This window comes from Schistocerca nitens, chromosome 8, assembly GCF_023898315.1.
Source record: "Schistocerca nitens isolate TAMUIC-IGC-003100 chromosome 8, iqSchNite1.1, whole genome shotgun sequence".
Taxonomy (NCBI): Eukaryota; Metazoa; Arthropoda; class Insecta; order Orthoptera; family Acrididae; genus Schistocerca; species Schistocerca nitens.
The window spans coordinates 364402970-364419144 of NC_064621.1; the positions used below are offsets into that span (position 1 = coordinate 364402970).

Here is a 16175-nt window from a genome sequence, read left to right on the forward strand (position 1 = left end):
CTGTAAACAACGCTGCTGGGGAAATGGAACGCCCTACCGCTAGTATTCCTCACCAAACTTGTGGTCAGCAAGCGGGCTCATTGCAGAGCATGCATTGCCTTTCGTGGTGATCACACAAGCTATAGAGAACCGTGTCCCAGCGTTTGTCATCTCCAGGAGACCATCATAAATCGCGGTGACTTCAATGTGATTATTGTCTTTGAATTGAAGTGTAATTTCTGTTCGTCTCACTGCGCATTTCTTTCAGTTACCTTTTGTACTATACTGTAGCAGTTCTTTCTGAGTATGGTTCAAGTTTCATTGCGCTGTGTTACTTGCCAGTGACAAATCATGCCAGATTTACTTTCACCTTTAAGTTTTCGACAAGTGTACATCGAGAAAAGCAAAGGGCCAATCAAATGGATGAAATGAAATGAGCGTACGGCATTGTTGGCCAGGAGGTCCCCTTCGGGTTCGGCCGCCAAATGCAAGTCTTATTTCAGTCGGCGCCACATTGGGCGACTTGCGGCCGATGATGAGGACGAAATGATGATGAGGACAACACAACACTCAGTTCCCGAGCGAAGAAAATCTCCAACTCGGCCGAGAATCGAACACGGGCCTACTGCATGGGAGACAAGCACGTTACCACCCAGCTAAGCAGGCGGACAATCAAATGGATAAAACGAGTAGGTGAAATGGAGAAATTAATTTAATATCATTTGGAATATTCGAACGGTAGAGGTTAAGACTTTATAATATTTATTGATAACGTTGGTTACATCTTTTGACACATCTTTATTTTAACAGAGTATTTCCATCTTGATGAATTTGAAGAGAACACCCGCTACAGGTCACACGTAGCGGCTCATCAGACTGACAACTTTGTTGTACACCAGGTCCCTGGCGTGGATGGCCCACATGAAGTCGAGGTGGTTAAACGTGTCCTGTGTAACGAGGAAGCGGCCGATGCAGTTTGGCAGCTGCTTGTACAGTCTGTCGACGTCCTGGAACAGAAGTAATGGGTTTTCAGCAAGCGCGTGAACCATGACATTGAAATGAGCGTCACGGCCTCCAGTCCTAGTTTGCCCGCAGGTTATCAGCTTATTCTGTTGTGCATAATATATATTAGAATATTTCTTGTTGTGTTATAAAGCAGATGACTAAATAATGGGAAGTTGATACATGATGCTATGTTCATGTATTTATCAATCATTACATTTCGTCCTAGAACGAATCAGATCGCTGATTAGAAAATTTCTATAAGAAAGATTAATAACAAACGAAAAGAGGGTTGGGTTGTTTGGGAGAGGAGACCAGACAGCGAGGTTATCGATCTCATTGGATTAGGGAAGGACGGGGAAGTCGGCTGTGCCCTTTCAAAAGAAGCATTCCGGCATTTCCCTGGAGCGATTTAGGGAAATCACGGTAAACCTAAATCACGATCGCCAGATGCAGGATTGAACCGTCACCCTCCCGCATGCGAGTCCAGGGTGCTAGCCACTGCGCCACCTCGCTCGATAACAACAAAAGAAAACTTTGTGAGGGTGTATAAGAATAAATAACACATTACTGAGAAAAATTCTACATCTACATTTATATTTATACTCTGTGAACCATTGTGAAGTGTTTTTGAAAGATATAGCAACTATTTTACTGTACAGTAAGTTTTATTCCACAATCTAGATTTCAGTCTTAAGTCATTATAAAGTGTTACAGGTATTAAAAATTATTAAACTTGAGCAGAACACAAGTCATCGTCACAATATGTATCTTCGGTTATATAAACCAATTTTGTCAAAAGTAAATGTACACTGTGAAGTGCATGGCAGAGGATACATCCCACTGTACCAGTTATTAGGGTTTCTTCCCGTCCCATTCACTTATGCATCACAGGAAAAATGATTCTTAAAATGCTTCTGTGCGTACTGTAATTAAACATATCTTATCCTCACGATCCCTACTGGAGCGATATGTATGGGGTTGTAGTATATTTCTAGACTTATCATTTAAAGCTTGTCCTTGAAGTTTTGTTAGTAGACTTTCTCGAGACAGTTTCCGCGTATCTTGAAGACTCTGCCAGTTCAGTTCTTTCCACATCTCAGTGCCACTCTCCCGCGGGCCAAACAAACCTGTGACTATTCGTGCAGCCCTCACTGTATACGCCCAACATTCTCTGCTAGGCCTGTTTGGTATGGGTCCCAAAATCTTAAGCAGAATTATAGGAGGGGTTGCACAAGTAATTTTTAAGCAATCGCCATTGTAGACTGATTGCATTTCCCCAATATTCTACCAATAAACAGAAGCCACATACCCGCTATACTTACGACAGAACCTATGCGATCGTTCCACTTCATGTCCCTAACAAGCGTAACACCTTAGTACTTGTGCGAGGTGTGACCCACAAATATTATTAGGATGGTGTATAAGTTCGTAGCGTTTTTGTTTTGCATGTTGGTATTCCGGTTGCTGTGTGTTCATTTATCGATTGACGTTTTTTATTTGTAATTCACTATTGCTGTTTGAGTGTACATATCGTCATTTTGACATTTCGAGCTTGTTGATGGACCCGTATACGCTACAAAATGGAGTGCCGAGTGGAGAAATCGGAACATTTCTGACATGTTTTTCTGACTGAGTTTAATAGAGGGGTGACAGCAGCGGAGAGCTAGAAACATTTGCGCCATGAAGGAGGATAATGCCTAAACACGGAGCACGTCAATGAATTGTTTTCTCCTTTTAAGGAGAATCGTTTTGACATTAGAGACCTTACGGATATGATGAAGCTCGTTTAAACGCATTTAATCCACAATGATAGCGTCAGTGTGCTCGAGAACTGGCAAATATGATGAACTGTGATCATTCCCAGTTCGTTCGACGTTTGCGTGCAATGGAGAAGATTCAAAAAGCGGGTGTATGGGTACCACACGCCCTACGCCAAAATCACAAAACTCAGCGGGCGGCCACATGTGCGCATCTGCTTGCTAGTCATCAATTGGCTGATGAACGAGTTCGTCACCACAAAACCACGTGATTTCTACAGTCGCGGAATCCAAAAGTCGGCGATGGCAGATTGTTGTAAGAAGTGAAGGAGAATATATTACTGGTGACTAAAGCCTCTGTTATGTGTATCTGTTATGCTTATTAAACGTACGGAAAAATGCTGCTAATTTATGCACTAATCTAATGCATTCATCGGAGACTATCTCTTTTTCGTTTTGTGAATCACAATCTTTTTGAATATTTAAAGCAAGCTGCCAGTTATTGCACCACTTGGAAATCTTATCTAGGTCTGATTGAATATTTGTACAGCTTCGTTCATAATGTACTTCGTTGCAGATAACTGCATCATCTGCGAAAAGTGTGAGATACTATTAATATTGTCCGCAAAGTCATTAATATACGACATGAACAGCAAGAAACCCAACACACTTCCCTGGGGAACATTCGAAGTTAGTTCTAAACCTGTCGATGGCTTTCTATCCAAGATAACATGCTGCGTCCGCCACACCAATAAATCTTTAATGCAGTCACACATTTCGTCTGATACCCCATATGATCGTACTTTTGATAAAAAAATTCTCAACTAATGCGAGGAACTCTTATAGAAGCTAGAAGGAGCATGCCATAAGCCACAAATCTTTTTTCTATCTAGTGTTCACAGAATGAATATTGCACTTTCTTCCGAATGGGCCAATACTGTCAACAACAAATCCCATAATGGAAATTTGTACAGGGACTGCTGAGTTGGAATTCCGGCACCCCTGAATAACGTCCTGCACGCAGACCACTGACACCGCAGATCAGGCAAAGCGCTCTTTTTTGGCTGAGAGTATTCTTGGTGAGTGTACAGAATTGTTCCAAAATGTACAACAATGAGAGATAACAGAGTGAAAGGAAGGAAAGTGAACAGGTCCCCGTGTAGCACTGTCAGAGCCAGTGGAGATCATTCTTGTAGCGAAGACAGCAGCATTCAGTTTCTGCACAATATTTTGAACTTTATGCATGCAAGTGAGTCTTCCATCTACTCTCAGTCCTAGGAATTACCGGTTCAGAAGTGGTATATACTGATGGCTCTATAATCGACAGACGAACCGTTTCTGCCTACACACGTTTGGGTTCAACGAACTACGATCCCTGCCGAAGGGATGCCGTATATTCACTGCTGAACTGGTGGCCATTACTCGAGCCCTAAGCCATGTTTGTTCCTGCACCGGTGAGGCGTTCTTAATCGGCAGTGACTCCCTGAATAGTCTTCAGGTTATCGACCAGTGCTACCTTCCACACGCAGTGGTTGTGACTATCCAGGATCTTTTTTATGACCTCCACCAAGAAAGATGGTCTTTGTCTTACCTCAGGTCACATTGGGATCACATGGAATGAATATTCTGATCAGTTGGCCAAGTTGGTTACCAGTATGCCGAGTCTGGAGGTGGGGGTACCGGAACTGGACCTTCGGTCGACTGTGCGCCATCAGTTGTTGGAGGCTTGGAACACGGACTAGTGTGCCCTGGTTTCTCCAAATAAACTACAAACCATAAGGGGTATCACGACTGTTTGGCTGTCTTCCCTTCATGCTTGTCACAGTGAACATACTATTCTCTATCGGCTTCACAGTGGCCACACTTGACTGACCCACGGCCACATCCTCCGAAATAAAGTCCCATCGCACTGTCGGTGTGGTGCCCGTATGGCGGTGGTCCACATCTTACTGGGCTGCTCTAATTTGGACACATTACGGAGAAACCTTAAACTTGCTGACATGCTAGCTCTGGTGCTAGCGGACGACCCCAAAGCGGCTGATCTGGTTTTACGTTTTACCCGTGAAAGTGGTTTCAACTCCTCTCTGTGACATTTAACACATCAGCCTCGTCGGCCGCTTGAGGTATTGGAGGGGGTATCCTGTCGCCTTCTCCGATCCCAGAGGCACATGGCTGTTCTCGCTCCTGCCCTTCCCACCTTTTTAATTTTTCTTATTTTTTTATATCTGTCGTTGGTTTACTGTCTCTTTCCTGAGAATTTTTCCCAGTTATCCGTATTACTAGTTTTCTTGTGGTAATGGAGGGTATGGAAGTATCGGTCAGATACAGAGGATGAAAGGGTGTGCCTACCATCGCATGACGTATCCTGGGGGCCTCCAACTGCTTTCTGGACTGAACAGTTCTCCCACATTCATTCTTTTACCCCTCTCTCATTTCTCCTTGCTTCATTATCTTGGTTTACTTAATTATAGGGTACAGTTGGTTCATCGGGATTTTTCTTTTGTATCCTTCCTCTCTGGAGACTATTCTTGACTTGAGGGACAGATGACGTCGTAGTTTTGTCTCTCTAACCCTGCTTATCCACCCATGCTAAGAATTTAAAATCCTCGTCTTCAGTTATTGTTTGACCACGTTACGGATGTAAAATTTCGCTTTTTCAAGAGTTCCGTTAGTTGCTGCGCCGGTTTAACATTTTTTTTTTTTAAGGCTTCTCCAGCCTGATGGTGCTTTTCAATCTGATGTAATTATTCGTTTAGCATGTTAAATATCCACTGTGAACGGAGCTGTGCAATATTGTATAGAATTTGTGCACAAGGCAGAGAAGAATGGTTTCGCTACTGGTGTAAACGAAAAAGTTGGTGCATTCCTTCCCAGTATTTGTATCTTCAGCAGGCGGAAACTGCACTGACTATTGGAAACCAATTATCTTGTTCTTAGTAAGATGTTGTAAAAGAGAAATTTTACAGAGTATTTCATATATATATACCGTCTCTCATGAAGCATACCACTGAGCACCATTCACGTCAGAAACAAATTTTCTTACCACTTTTACCTAGACTGCAAAGCTGCAAATCTGTCTCTGGCCTGAGAACAATACACTCTTGTCAGGAAACCATCTCTAGACTTCAGGAAGTAGCTGATTTCCTTGTATCGTTGCACACAAAGTGCGACCATTTGAGCGGCTCTACTACACTCGATGAAGTTGGAGAAATTCGATCACCTGGACGACTTTCTGAAATTCAATTGTGTATTGCCGTAACTGATAATGAGCTACCGGCATTAGCTAAACGCATGGAGGCGTACCAACAGGTGACTAGTGTATTTCGAAACCTTCGACCAAGTCTTGAACAGCAGAAGAGATCTTGAACTGAATTCAAACTATCGTCAGTACTTACCCAGAAGATTTGAAGGAAGTCCTAGTTGATGGACTGGTGCGGTTTGCTGAGCTGCTCAAAACAGATGTAGCTTCTGTTCTTGACAGCAAAAAGCTTGACCCCCTTGAACTGCAGTTTTATAAACTTTTAATATAAAACTGATTAGAATCGTATTACCCAAATTTATAAATAGCCTTACGCATTTAACTATCTTCGATAATCACCAGCTGCAGTGGAGAACGTTCTGTTTCAGCATTAAAGCACATTAAAAATGAGTTCTGGAACACCATGGGACAAGAACGACTAAACGACTCAAGCATTTGGCCACGATTTTGTCAAAGGTGGAGGGCGGGACAGGGGGTGGGTTCCGATTTGTTAAAGAAGACCCGAAAAAAGTTACGTTATTAATTTATTCTGAAAATTTCCATAATGAATGGTATAAATCCTTTTAGTCGGCAATGATTTCGGAGTTTTCACCTAATAGAGACATAATCTGGTTACTGAGAAGTGCTAGTTACTTAGGAATGCCACTTGGGAGTGGTTTGACAAACCACTAAGAACCAATCATGTTCCAATCCCTCTTCACCCTTAAAGGTCATTTTACACTCATCTTCTTTCAGTCTTGATTTGAGCTGAGAAAGTGATCAGGAATGGACAAATGCAAATTTTTCGGGAGAGTGTGATTATTACCTATAGGGCTTTGGAATAAAGGGAGCTCTGTTCGACAGAGAACCTAGAAAAATTTTGGCGGAGAATATGCAAAAAAAATCCTTGAATCATTCAACCTAACGCTTTCCCAAATTTCCTAATTTAAGTAGACATCTGTCATTTCTTGCAATTTAGAAAGATCTTTTTCTGCAGTAAAAAATATTCCGTCAGGCAAATGCAAGAGCCTGAACGAGGAGAACTTGTATTATTATTTATTTATCCTCTGGCTTTTAGTGCCGAGAGTCTCTGAAGAGATGTGAAGCGCACCTTCGATGTAGCTCTTTTCATCTAAGCAGAGGGGCTGCATCTTTAAGGGAACTGGGATCACTCGTGAAAGAAAACAATTCGGAAGGAGTTGGCCGTGGCCTATGGTGAGGGACCGAACTCGGTATTTCCCCAAATTGAAAATGGAAAACCACAGAAAGCTATTTTCAAGGTCGCTGGCGGATGGTTTCAAACCATCTCGCCTCCCGAATCCAGGGACTGCTAGCTCAGCGGCTGAACGTGCAGGACTACCCCGCTCAGTAGAGAATCCGGAAAAACTGGTTGTTGTACATTATTTTAAAATAAAATTAAGTGCATCACAATAAAAGTTGAATTCTGAGGCTGCATGTTTTTTCTTTAATTGTTAATGTTTAGTCATTTGATAGTGCATGAATGCATGCATATTTAAGTTTGAATTGTGCAGTTATTATAGTATTACAAGAGCGTAAATACATTTTCGACGTGGAAGGGGTAATGCAGGGCGCAGTTGATTCGGACACATTTAAGCAGCCCGCTGAAAATACCTTTTAGAAAAGAACGAACTGTAGAATGTGCTGTCACCACGTACCCCTACCGCTCGCCACAAACCCCTCGCCATCTTTCCATATCTGAAATGATTTTCATGACTGAGTACCGCCTAAGTCACCAGATCAGCGATATTTTGCAATTTAATAGAATATTTAGCAATGTTTTTAAGGAAATGCAGTTATCGACGTTTGGGTGATATTTTTGTTGATCTACTCGATTTTTGGGCGACACAGGCAAGTCCAAGTGTATTTCTATGCATTGATTTTAATTTAATGTTACTATATTAATGTTATGATATTTATGTTAATGTTATGATATTTACCGCTCCGCTGCTTTGTGGAACACCGAAATATTGCAACCCCAAAGCTCCGCCACTCTCCAAATAACCACTCCAGTGCATAGATTAAACTGCTATTGATAGGTAATTAGGTTACTGTAATCGTGGGTACATTATTTTAACACAAGGCTAGCGGACGACTGAAAATCAGTTTCCTCTTATTTCTTGTTACAAACTTAGACCCTATCCATAATCAGAAATTGTACCACAACCGCAGACAGTACAAGAACAATAAACGGCAGCACTTACATTAAATTCAACTGCAAGTAAGAACTGAACTGATTAACAAACCAACTGAGCTCAGGTAGCTGTTCTTGGCTAAAACACGGATAGGCGTCAGCCGTTGGTACTATGGTTATATAGATAGTTTAAATCTGTCGCTGGATTTGTTGACTGTCAATAGTGCGTATCCCAATTCAAAGTTCTTTCAAATTCACTAGGTCTTGCGTAATTTCATTTAAGTGTTGGGGAGGGGGGGGGGGCGGGGGGGTAATTCGGATACGTCCTTGAACGACTTCACCTGAATGAACATAGAACCTGATTTGCTTAGAGACATTGATTTCACTAGAAAAGTTATTTCGGAATGTGCTGTTTAATTTTATATCCTGAAGTTTGAGGCCTAAAGCAAACTAAGGGCCTCTTCTTAGCAATTTGGCACTGCTACTCGTGATTTCAACAAGACGACGCTGCTGCGAAAACAGCTAACAACATTATGGGTCTTGTGGAAGGATTTTTGGAGAACCTAACGCTACTTCGTCCAATGGGCCTTATTCCACGAGACGTTTTTATTTGTGGAGCAGCAAAATCTGTAGTCTAACGCAAACGTCCAAGAACTCTTTGTGGACTGAAATCTGAAATAACTGCGCCCGTGAGATACATGTCTCAGTCACATCTACAGAAAGTGTTTTCCATTAAAATTAAGCGTGCTCGGATTTGCATAGCCACCCTTGGGCGTTACCTCCAACATATTTTGTAACTGCACAGCAACTTTCCTGACACCTCGTATAAGCAGATATCATAAGTACTACAATTATTTTACTAGAAATCGACTTCAGATTTCTGTACATTCCCTTCTCAATTACTATCAAACTTAAGAAGATGTTTAATATGACCATTAGTGTCGACCGGAATTTATGTCTATGATCCTAAATACTCTGATAAATTACAGAAGAAGGGACTAATAAAGTGTTTTTTTTACTTTTTTGTATAACATGTATTTCCAATTTACTGTTTGTTGTCAGTCAGCCACCTATTACAGACTTCTGCGTCAGAATACAAAACTCGTCTCTGAACCGCAGGCAGTTTCGTATATGCTAAACGGAAATTATTTTTACGTCTGATTTTGTGGTTGTGGTTTTTACAGTTCATTTTGAGGTCAGTCTTACTACGAACCACATAATCACCATGGGGTAGGGCTTGTATATTTTAGGACATAAGTGTAAGAAACCCAAGGTTCCGGAATAGTGTTCTGCAAGATTTTCGGGTAAAAACTTTGCACAATAACCTTACTACATGTTCTGTAAAATAAATACTCTTTTGACCATAGCTTAGCTGTGTCTAAGGATAGAACTGACTGTGACTCAAAGTATGTAAAGTAAGCCTGCAATCCTCATTGCAAGTCAATACAGTGAGAAATACTCGTATCTCTAAACAAAATGCAGGCAGGATTGAGCCTTTTGATTGTTTTCAGTGTGCTAGTGCCAACTCAGTTTGTTATCTATACGGACGCCAACTTCACGCATGTCGTCCAGGGTATGCTCATTGATTACTACTTCAGCTACCTATTCATTATTTTTATTTGCTTCGGATTGGACGATATTAGTATTTGCAAGAGTAAGAGTCAAGTTGTCTGCTTCGAATTAGTTGTGAACCTGTTCCATTAGTCTCCCGGCTGAATCTTGTATGGTGAAAGGTATATACACAGAGTAAATTAAATCGCATTTTGTAAGAAAATATTATGTTGAACCAGAGATGGTCAAATGTAGTATCGATTGTGTAGTAGCGTCGCTGCTCAACAGCGGACGCTGATTCATGGTTTTATGAGTAATTTGTTAGAGTTACTTTAGATCGAGAGGCGTATGAAGGACTCTCAAGTGTAAAGACGTGTTGTATCTGATGTGTGCTGGATGTATACTTACTCGTTGCAGGCAATAAGGATTTTTTTATTCGCAAGATACTATGATATTTGCTAACAGTAAACTTGCTAACTTGCATGTTTTACAGGAAACGACAAAGTATAAACTTAAGGGGAACATCCTTATACTTCACACTCATTTATATGCTGTCGCTAATGAAATCTTTTACAGCGTCCTACATGAGTTTTATAGTAATACCAAGAAAGACATGTACTAACGATTTTCTATGTATGCTCGATATAAGTTTCAATTTGATTAGGTAATATTTTGTGAAGTGATAATAATGAAGACACAATGATGTTCTACTAATGATAATACTGATTATATGTGAATGATAAGGTAAAGAAAAGTGATGACACAGAGGTCACACCGTTATAATGTGAAATGTTTGATGACAATTTGAAGTTAATGAAAACACATTAACAGAGGTACAAATACTATTTTTGTAACTATTGTAGAAGAACATGACATTACTTGGTACTCACATGTATTACTCCTTGTATTACAAAGGAGATCTACTTGTGAGTGGTAGTCATGCATGCTCCGCTTGATACACTGCATTTTTCTGAATTAATGATGCTTTTACATGATATTACACTGACATTTAGCACCTGCTGATATTACTTTTGTTTGCGTGAACTATGCCATTAACAATTCCAGCATAATGATTTCGTCATCCTTTACAGGTACAAAGGGCCATTTCCAATCACCCATTTTTTTTTCTTTTGTATGCTTTGCAATCTACGCTTATACTATACGCTTCTACGTTGTTAAGTCACTCTGATTACTTTAACATTTTCATCTCTATGTTAGAATAGTTTTGTGATCACACATTTTTATCTTTCTTTATTTTGACTGACCAGTTTGACGACTATGGACGATAATGATTTTCTTTTGCAGCTGAAGTGCACTTTCCTTTGCCTTATTCCCACTTTTCCCAGTATTTATGCGCATTTCTTACATCTGCTATTAATATTTTATTTTCATTTTCCTGTACGAGATATATTACTAATGTAAAGTCAATATTTGCAACAAATACCATTTTCAGATCTCATGTACTATAGAGGTAATTTATTATATTGGTCTTTCTTGTGAGCTCTGACAGTATATAGACTGATTAATTATGAATTATGAGTCTAAAACGTACTCTATGTACCATATTCTTAGATAATAAACTATGATCACAATTTTTCACTTATATATTGATGGCGCTGTCATAAATAATGCAGCTGTTACCTGCATAGGTTTAGGATTTGATATTAATGTCCCCTACTGTCATACTTTGCAATCTTACAAGCATCTAATGCCTCTTTAAATCCAATTTTCTCTTTATGCTGTTGTCCTTCCCTACCTCATCCACTGAGATGGTCATGAAACGTACAATTATTTTCTTATCTGCAACAATATAAATATATGCAAGCTCACTGATGACGACGGTAATACACACAAAAGAGAGAGCTATAATGGCACCATTCATTGCACACACGACTGTACTAGGCAGCACTTAATATATAACTGGTCGAGTTGTCACTGAGTACCATATCTACTGCTGCCACCAATGAGTCTGCTCACTGTCAAATCTCACTACTTTGACATACCTACTGATGTTCAAAAAAAATTCAAGATAACATGACTTAAAACTATAATTCTGATGTAGTAATATGAACCATTGTCTATAGATCCTCGATTTGCAGACCATCTGGACTGTAACTTTACCTTACCCATGACTTTATCTTTGCCTTTTTCACTCTTTACTTTCTGTTTTAAACTCATGATATAAAAAAAAATGGTTCAAATGGCTCTGAGCACTATGGGACTTAACATCTATGGTCATCAGTCCCCTAGAACTTAGAACTACTAAAACCTAACTAACCTAAGTACATCACACAACACCCAGTCATCACGAGGCAGAGACCCCGCCGGGAATCGAACTCGGGAACCCGGGCGCGGGAAGCGAGAACGCTACCGCACGACCACGAGCTGCGGACCTCATGGTATAGCTACACTATGCTTTGTGTAACAATGGCTATCATTAGTCATAACTATGGAAATGAACGTCATACTTGGTCTCACATACAAGTGCGCATAAGTATTACACTTCTTATAAAGGTTGTAAATACTTACTAGTGTTTTTCTATAACTATGTATTGTGTAACTCAGGTTGTTTTAATTCCCAAGTACTTTGTGAAGAGCCAGTTGCTCATACTATTGTGTTTTTCTTAGATATTAGGCTACATTTTAAAGTTTCATTGAGCACATGAACACTATCATACCTCACTGTTTGTACATTCATGATTCCTAACCACAGATGTTAGATGGTTAAAAAAAATTATTCACAAATTAATTATCTGTTTTATGCTACATTCCCGAACTTTTATCAGTCTGTACTTTTGTAATGTTAAGAATTTGTTGTGTTATTATGGCCAGTTGCCATAACAACCCTGCCAAATTCTTCAGAAGGAGGCAGCTGGGTTATGAAAGGCATATACACAAGATACATTAATTCAAGTTTTGTAAGGAAATATTATATTGAACCAGAGATGGTCAAATGTAGTATCGATTGCGTAGTACGTCGCTGCTCAACAGCGATCGCTGATTCAAGGTGTTATGGGTAATGTGTTAGAGTAATTTTAGATCGAGAGATGAATGGAGAATTCTCGAGTGTATAGACTTGTTGTATCTGATATGTACTGGATATATAATTACTCGCTACAGGCAGTAACGATTTTTTTTATTTGCAAGATACTATGATGTTTGCTAATTGGAAAAGGAATCTCAACAGAAGTTGGAAATAATTAAGGTAATGAAAGTTGTTTTGTTACTAATGCAATGCGCACATTCATGAGTGATGATTGAGACAATGTATAGCACTTACATCCAATGATTTTATAAAGTTAATTGTTAATGTATAATCAGTTTACTGAGTGTGTTAAGTGGGAGCATTGTTAATTTTCAACGAGTCAAAATACGAGTTTTAAAGTTAGTGCCGTATTGTTACTTATCCGAAGTCAATACTAGTTCCCAGATCCATGTCAGTTTTGGTTAACTATTTTTCTCAAGAGGTTATTGTCTCATTCATATTCGATTTAATTAAAATGCACGCTAGCAACAGCTTTGCACAATATCTGCTCGCTAACTATATAATTTAAACTACTAGCGGAGAGCAGTGTGAAGAGTCTTACCATTGAGCATATAAAGGTAAGAAATTTTATTGTGTAAGGGATAGCATTCATTAAGCACAGGGACCATTATTTTCAAACTGATCAAGTTTTATTACCAGGGTCAATTTCAAACTAATAGTATCGTACCACATTCAAGTTATTGGTGTTACGTAAATTCGTGCAGTTTTGGTTTGGTTTAAAGTTAATGACAGCTTCATTACATTTGCATTCCACAGTTAAAAAAGTTCAGTACAGGACAAAACGCATAAGCAACGAGACAAAATACACGGTCAGATGCCATTCCCATTCTAACAGCTGTGTTTCAGACTACTGTCAGTTACGTAATTTCAATCAGATTTCAAACGTACATGTTTCAATGGATGCTTTTGGAGCCTTTCTTCAATATATAATTGTGTCATCAGCAAAAGTCATAATCTATGAAGAATCCGCTAACGCTCCTAGTAAATCATTTATGCACCCCCTTCTTTTTCGGTGGTCAGTCACGATTTTTGTAGCTCTGTCTCGAATTTTTTCGGTGGTAATTCCGAACGCACGTTTCTCCCCGGTTTAACAATTTTCAAACAATTTATCCTCAAGCCCGGTATTAGGCTGGGGGGGGGGGGGGGGGGACAAACCGGCCTACTGCCCTGGATGGCAGTTTCAGGGTGTGTCAAATTCATATTCCTGAAGAAAACACAAAGCACGTAGCATCCAGCACACATTGGTCTTTCGATTGTTCATATAATTTTGAAATGTATCCCTGTTGATTTCTGCAAATTTTTGAACCCTTCTAAGTTGATTTCTGAACGAATCACAAGTTGATTTTTGAATGCGTGAGAAGCGCACGTGATGTATCTGACAGGGGAATCGCTGTCGCATCAAGAAATAAAGAACTTCACCGCAGACAAAAGGGGACGGGGCTATACGAGTTGAGCCAAATAAACCTGAACGGATGAATACCAATCGCTGTTTTTTTATGTGGCTGATTGGGTATGCGAATGATAAGCGTTGTTACAATTATTATCGAAAGCCATAGGCTCAACTACCAGAGTCCAAACAAACGACTAACCGGAATAAAAGATAAGAAAGATTACATATAATCTTCTCATTGTATTCAGGAAAATGAAATTCCGACAGAAAATTTTTGCCAAATCGCTACACTCCTAAGGGTCAGTTGTACAGTTCCCGGTTAGCAGGCGCTTAAGTTTTATTCTCGGAATAGCTCGAAAAGCGCGTTGTACAAACACATAATAACGCCTAACCGGAAAATAAACGTGGAATAACTAAACCGGTGAGTCTTGCAGGGTTCGTGAAGTTAACCAGAGAATAAGTTTTGACAATAGTAGGAATAGTTACAGAATTAGTGATGACAATATTGTTTGTTAGAACGAGGAAGGAGTCTATATAGAAGAATACGACGATTCCAAATTTATATAAAAATTTCGCACTGCTGCTTTTCGATTTCATTTTTGAGAAACTGGAGCTTATGAATGAAATGTGAAACTATTTCCTAACATAAAACTTACTGTTTGTAATATGCCTAATAGGCATTTGATACTGATACTTTTTTAATTATATTCTGTCATATTATTTACGTAAATGAGGTACATAAAAATGACCGTTTGTGCTAAAATAGTCTCACTGTATATTATAAAGGCCTATTTCGTTTTTAACAGATTCTTTCGCAGAAAGGAAGGCATGCCATAAAGGCTATAGCAAGATTAGAGAGAAAAAATGCTGGACCCTAAGAATTGAAGAAATTGTACTGTCTTGCTTGTCTCTTATCTTTGCTGGTTTTATGTTTCCTGTACTTAATTTTATAACACACAAAAGATAAAGTTATTAGCTAATAGGCAATGAAGAGCGCAAAATTTTTTGAAGACTTGTTATTCTCCCGGTCACAAATAATCCCGCCCAGTATTAATTATGAGTCCTTTTTTAAGGGGCGTAGGATGTCAGACCAGCCAACTGGGAGTAGGCACCAAAGGGCATTTTAATTTCCACTCTCCTGAATATAGGTTTGATGGTTTCCATTACAAAATACTCATGTTTGAACTCCATAGAGCGACATGCAGTGACATTCAATAGAAGAATGATGTGTGAAGAGGCGTGGTCCTACTCTTTGGCACACTTAACACCAAATAACTTGTCTTACATTTCCTCAAACAAATATGTTCTATACATCAAACTCTTCAGAAAACTGTCCTACTTCAAACGCTCGACGGCGCTACTACCAAGTTTTTGCGCCAGTTCTGAAATATCGTAGATCAAGGACTGCTCAATTATATATTTATTTCACCCATATCGATATATTTTATTACTAGTTTCATTTCAGTTGGCGAAACTTTGTGTCAAAGAGTTTGTACTCTCACTAATGATTACCCACTTACATTGATGCGCACAAGGCACAAAACTGGTTTCTATCACCACATCCCATCTGAACGTGAGAAACTTCATATTGGATTGTGTGCTACGTAATGTTACACTACATTTCCTTGGTGAAGTATAGTTATTCATCAATAACCATACTTCCCGGCAAGAGTGAGTTCAAAGAAGCGCAAGTGGTCCTTCAATGAACAACTGCAAAAACTATTTCCATTCATCAGTAATATCATAAGCTTAAATAAGTACACATCTGATTCAACCCCACAGGTTACCAAAGGTTGCTCAAATGGTTCAAATGGCTCTGAGCACTATGGGACTTAACATCTATGGTCATCAGTCCCCTAGAACTTAGAACTACTTAAACCTAACTAACCTAAGGACAGCACACAACACCCAGTCATCACGAGGCAGAGAAAATCCCTGACCCCGCCGGGAATCGAACCCGGGCGTGGGAAGCGAGAACGCTACCGCACGACCACGAGCTGCGGACCAAAGGTTGCTCATGCCTGATCTACATAACCAAAGGCCTCTTATTACGGAAA

General features: G+C 39.6%; 1 protein-coding gene across 1 annotated transcript in view; it reads right to left on the reverse strand.

Moving 5' to 3' along the window:
* Nucleotides 1-724: 724 nt before the first annotated feature.
* Nucleotides 725-16175, reverse strand: part of LOC126198778 (lipase 3-like) — a 76023-nt gene continuing 60572 nt past the window's right edge. Inside the window, exon 8 of the mRNA XM_049935343.1 lies at nt 725-986. Within this exon, the coding sequence (XP_049791300.1) occupies nt 834-986 (153 nt within the window). The 3' untranslated portion in view covers nt 725-833. The remainder of the gene's footprint in view (nt 987-16175) is intronic.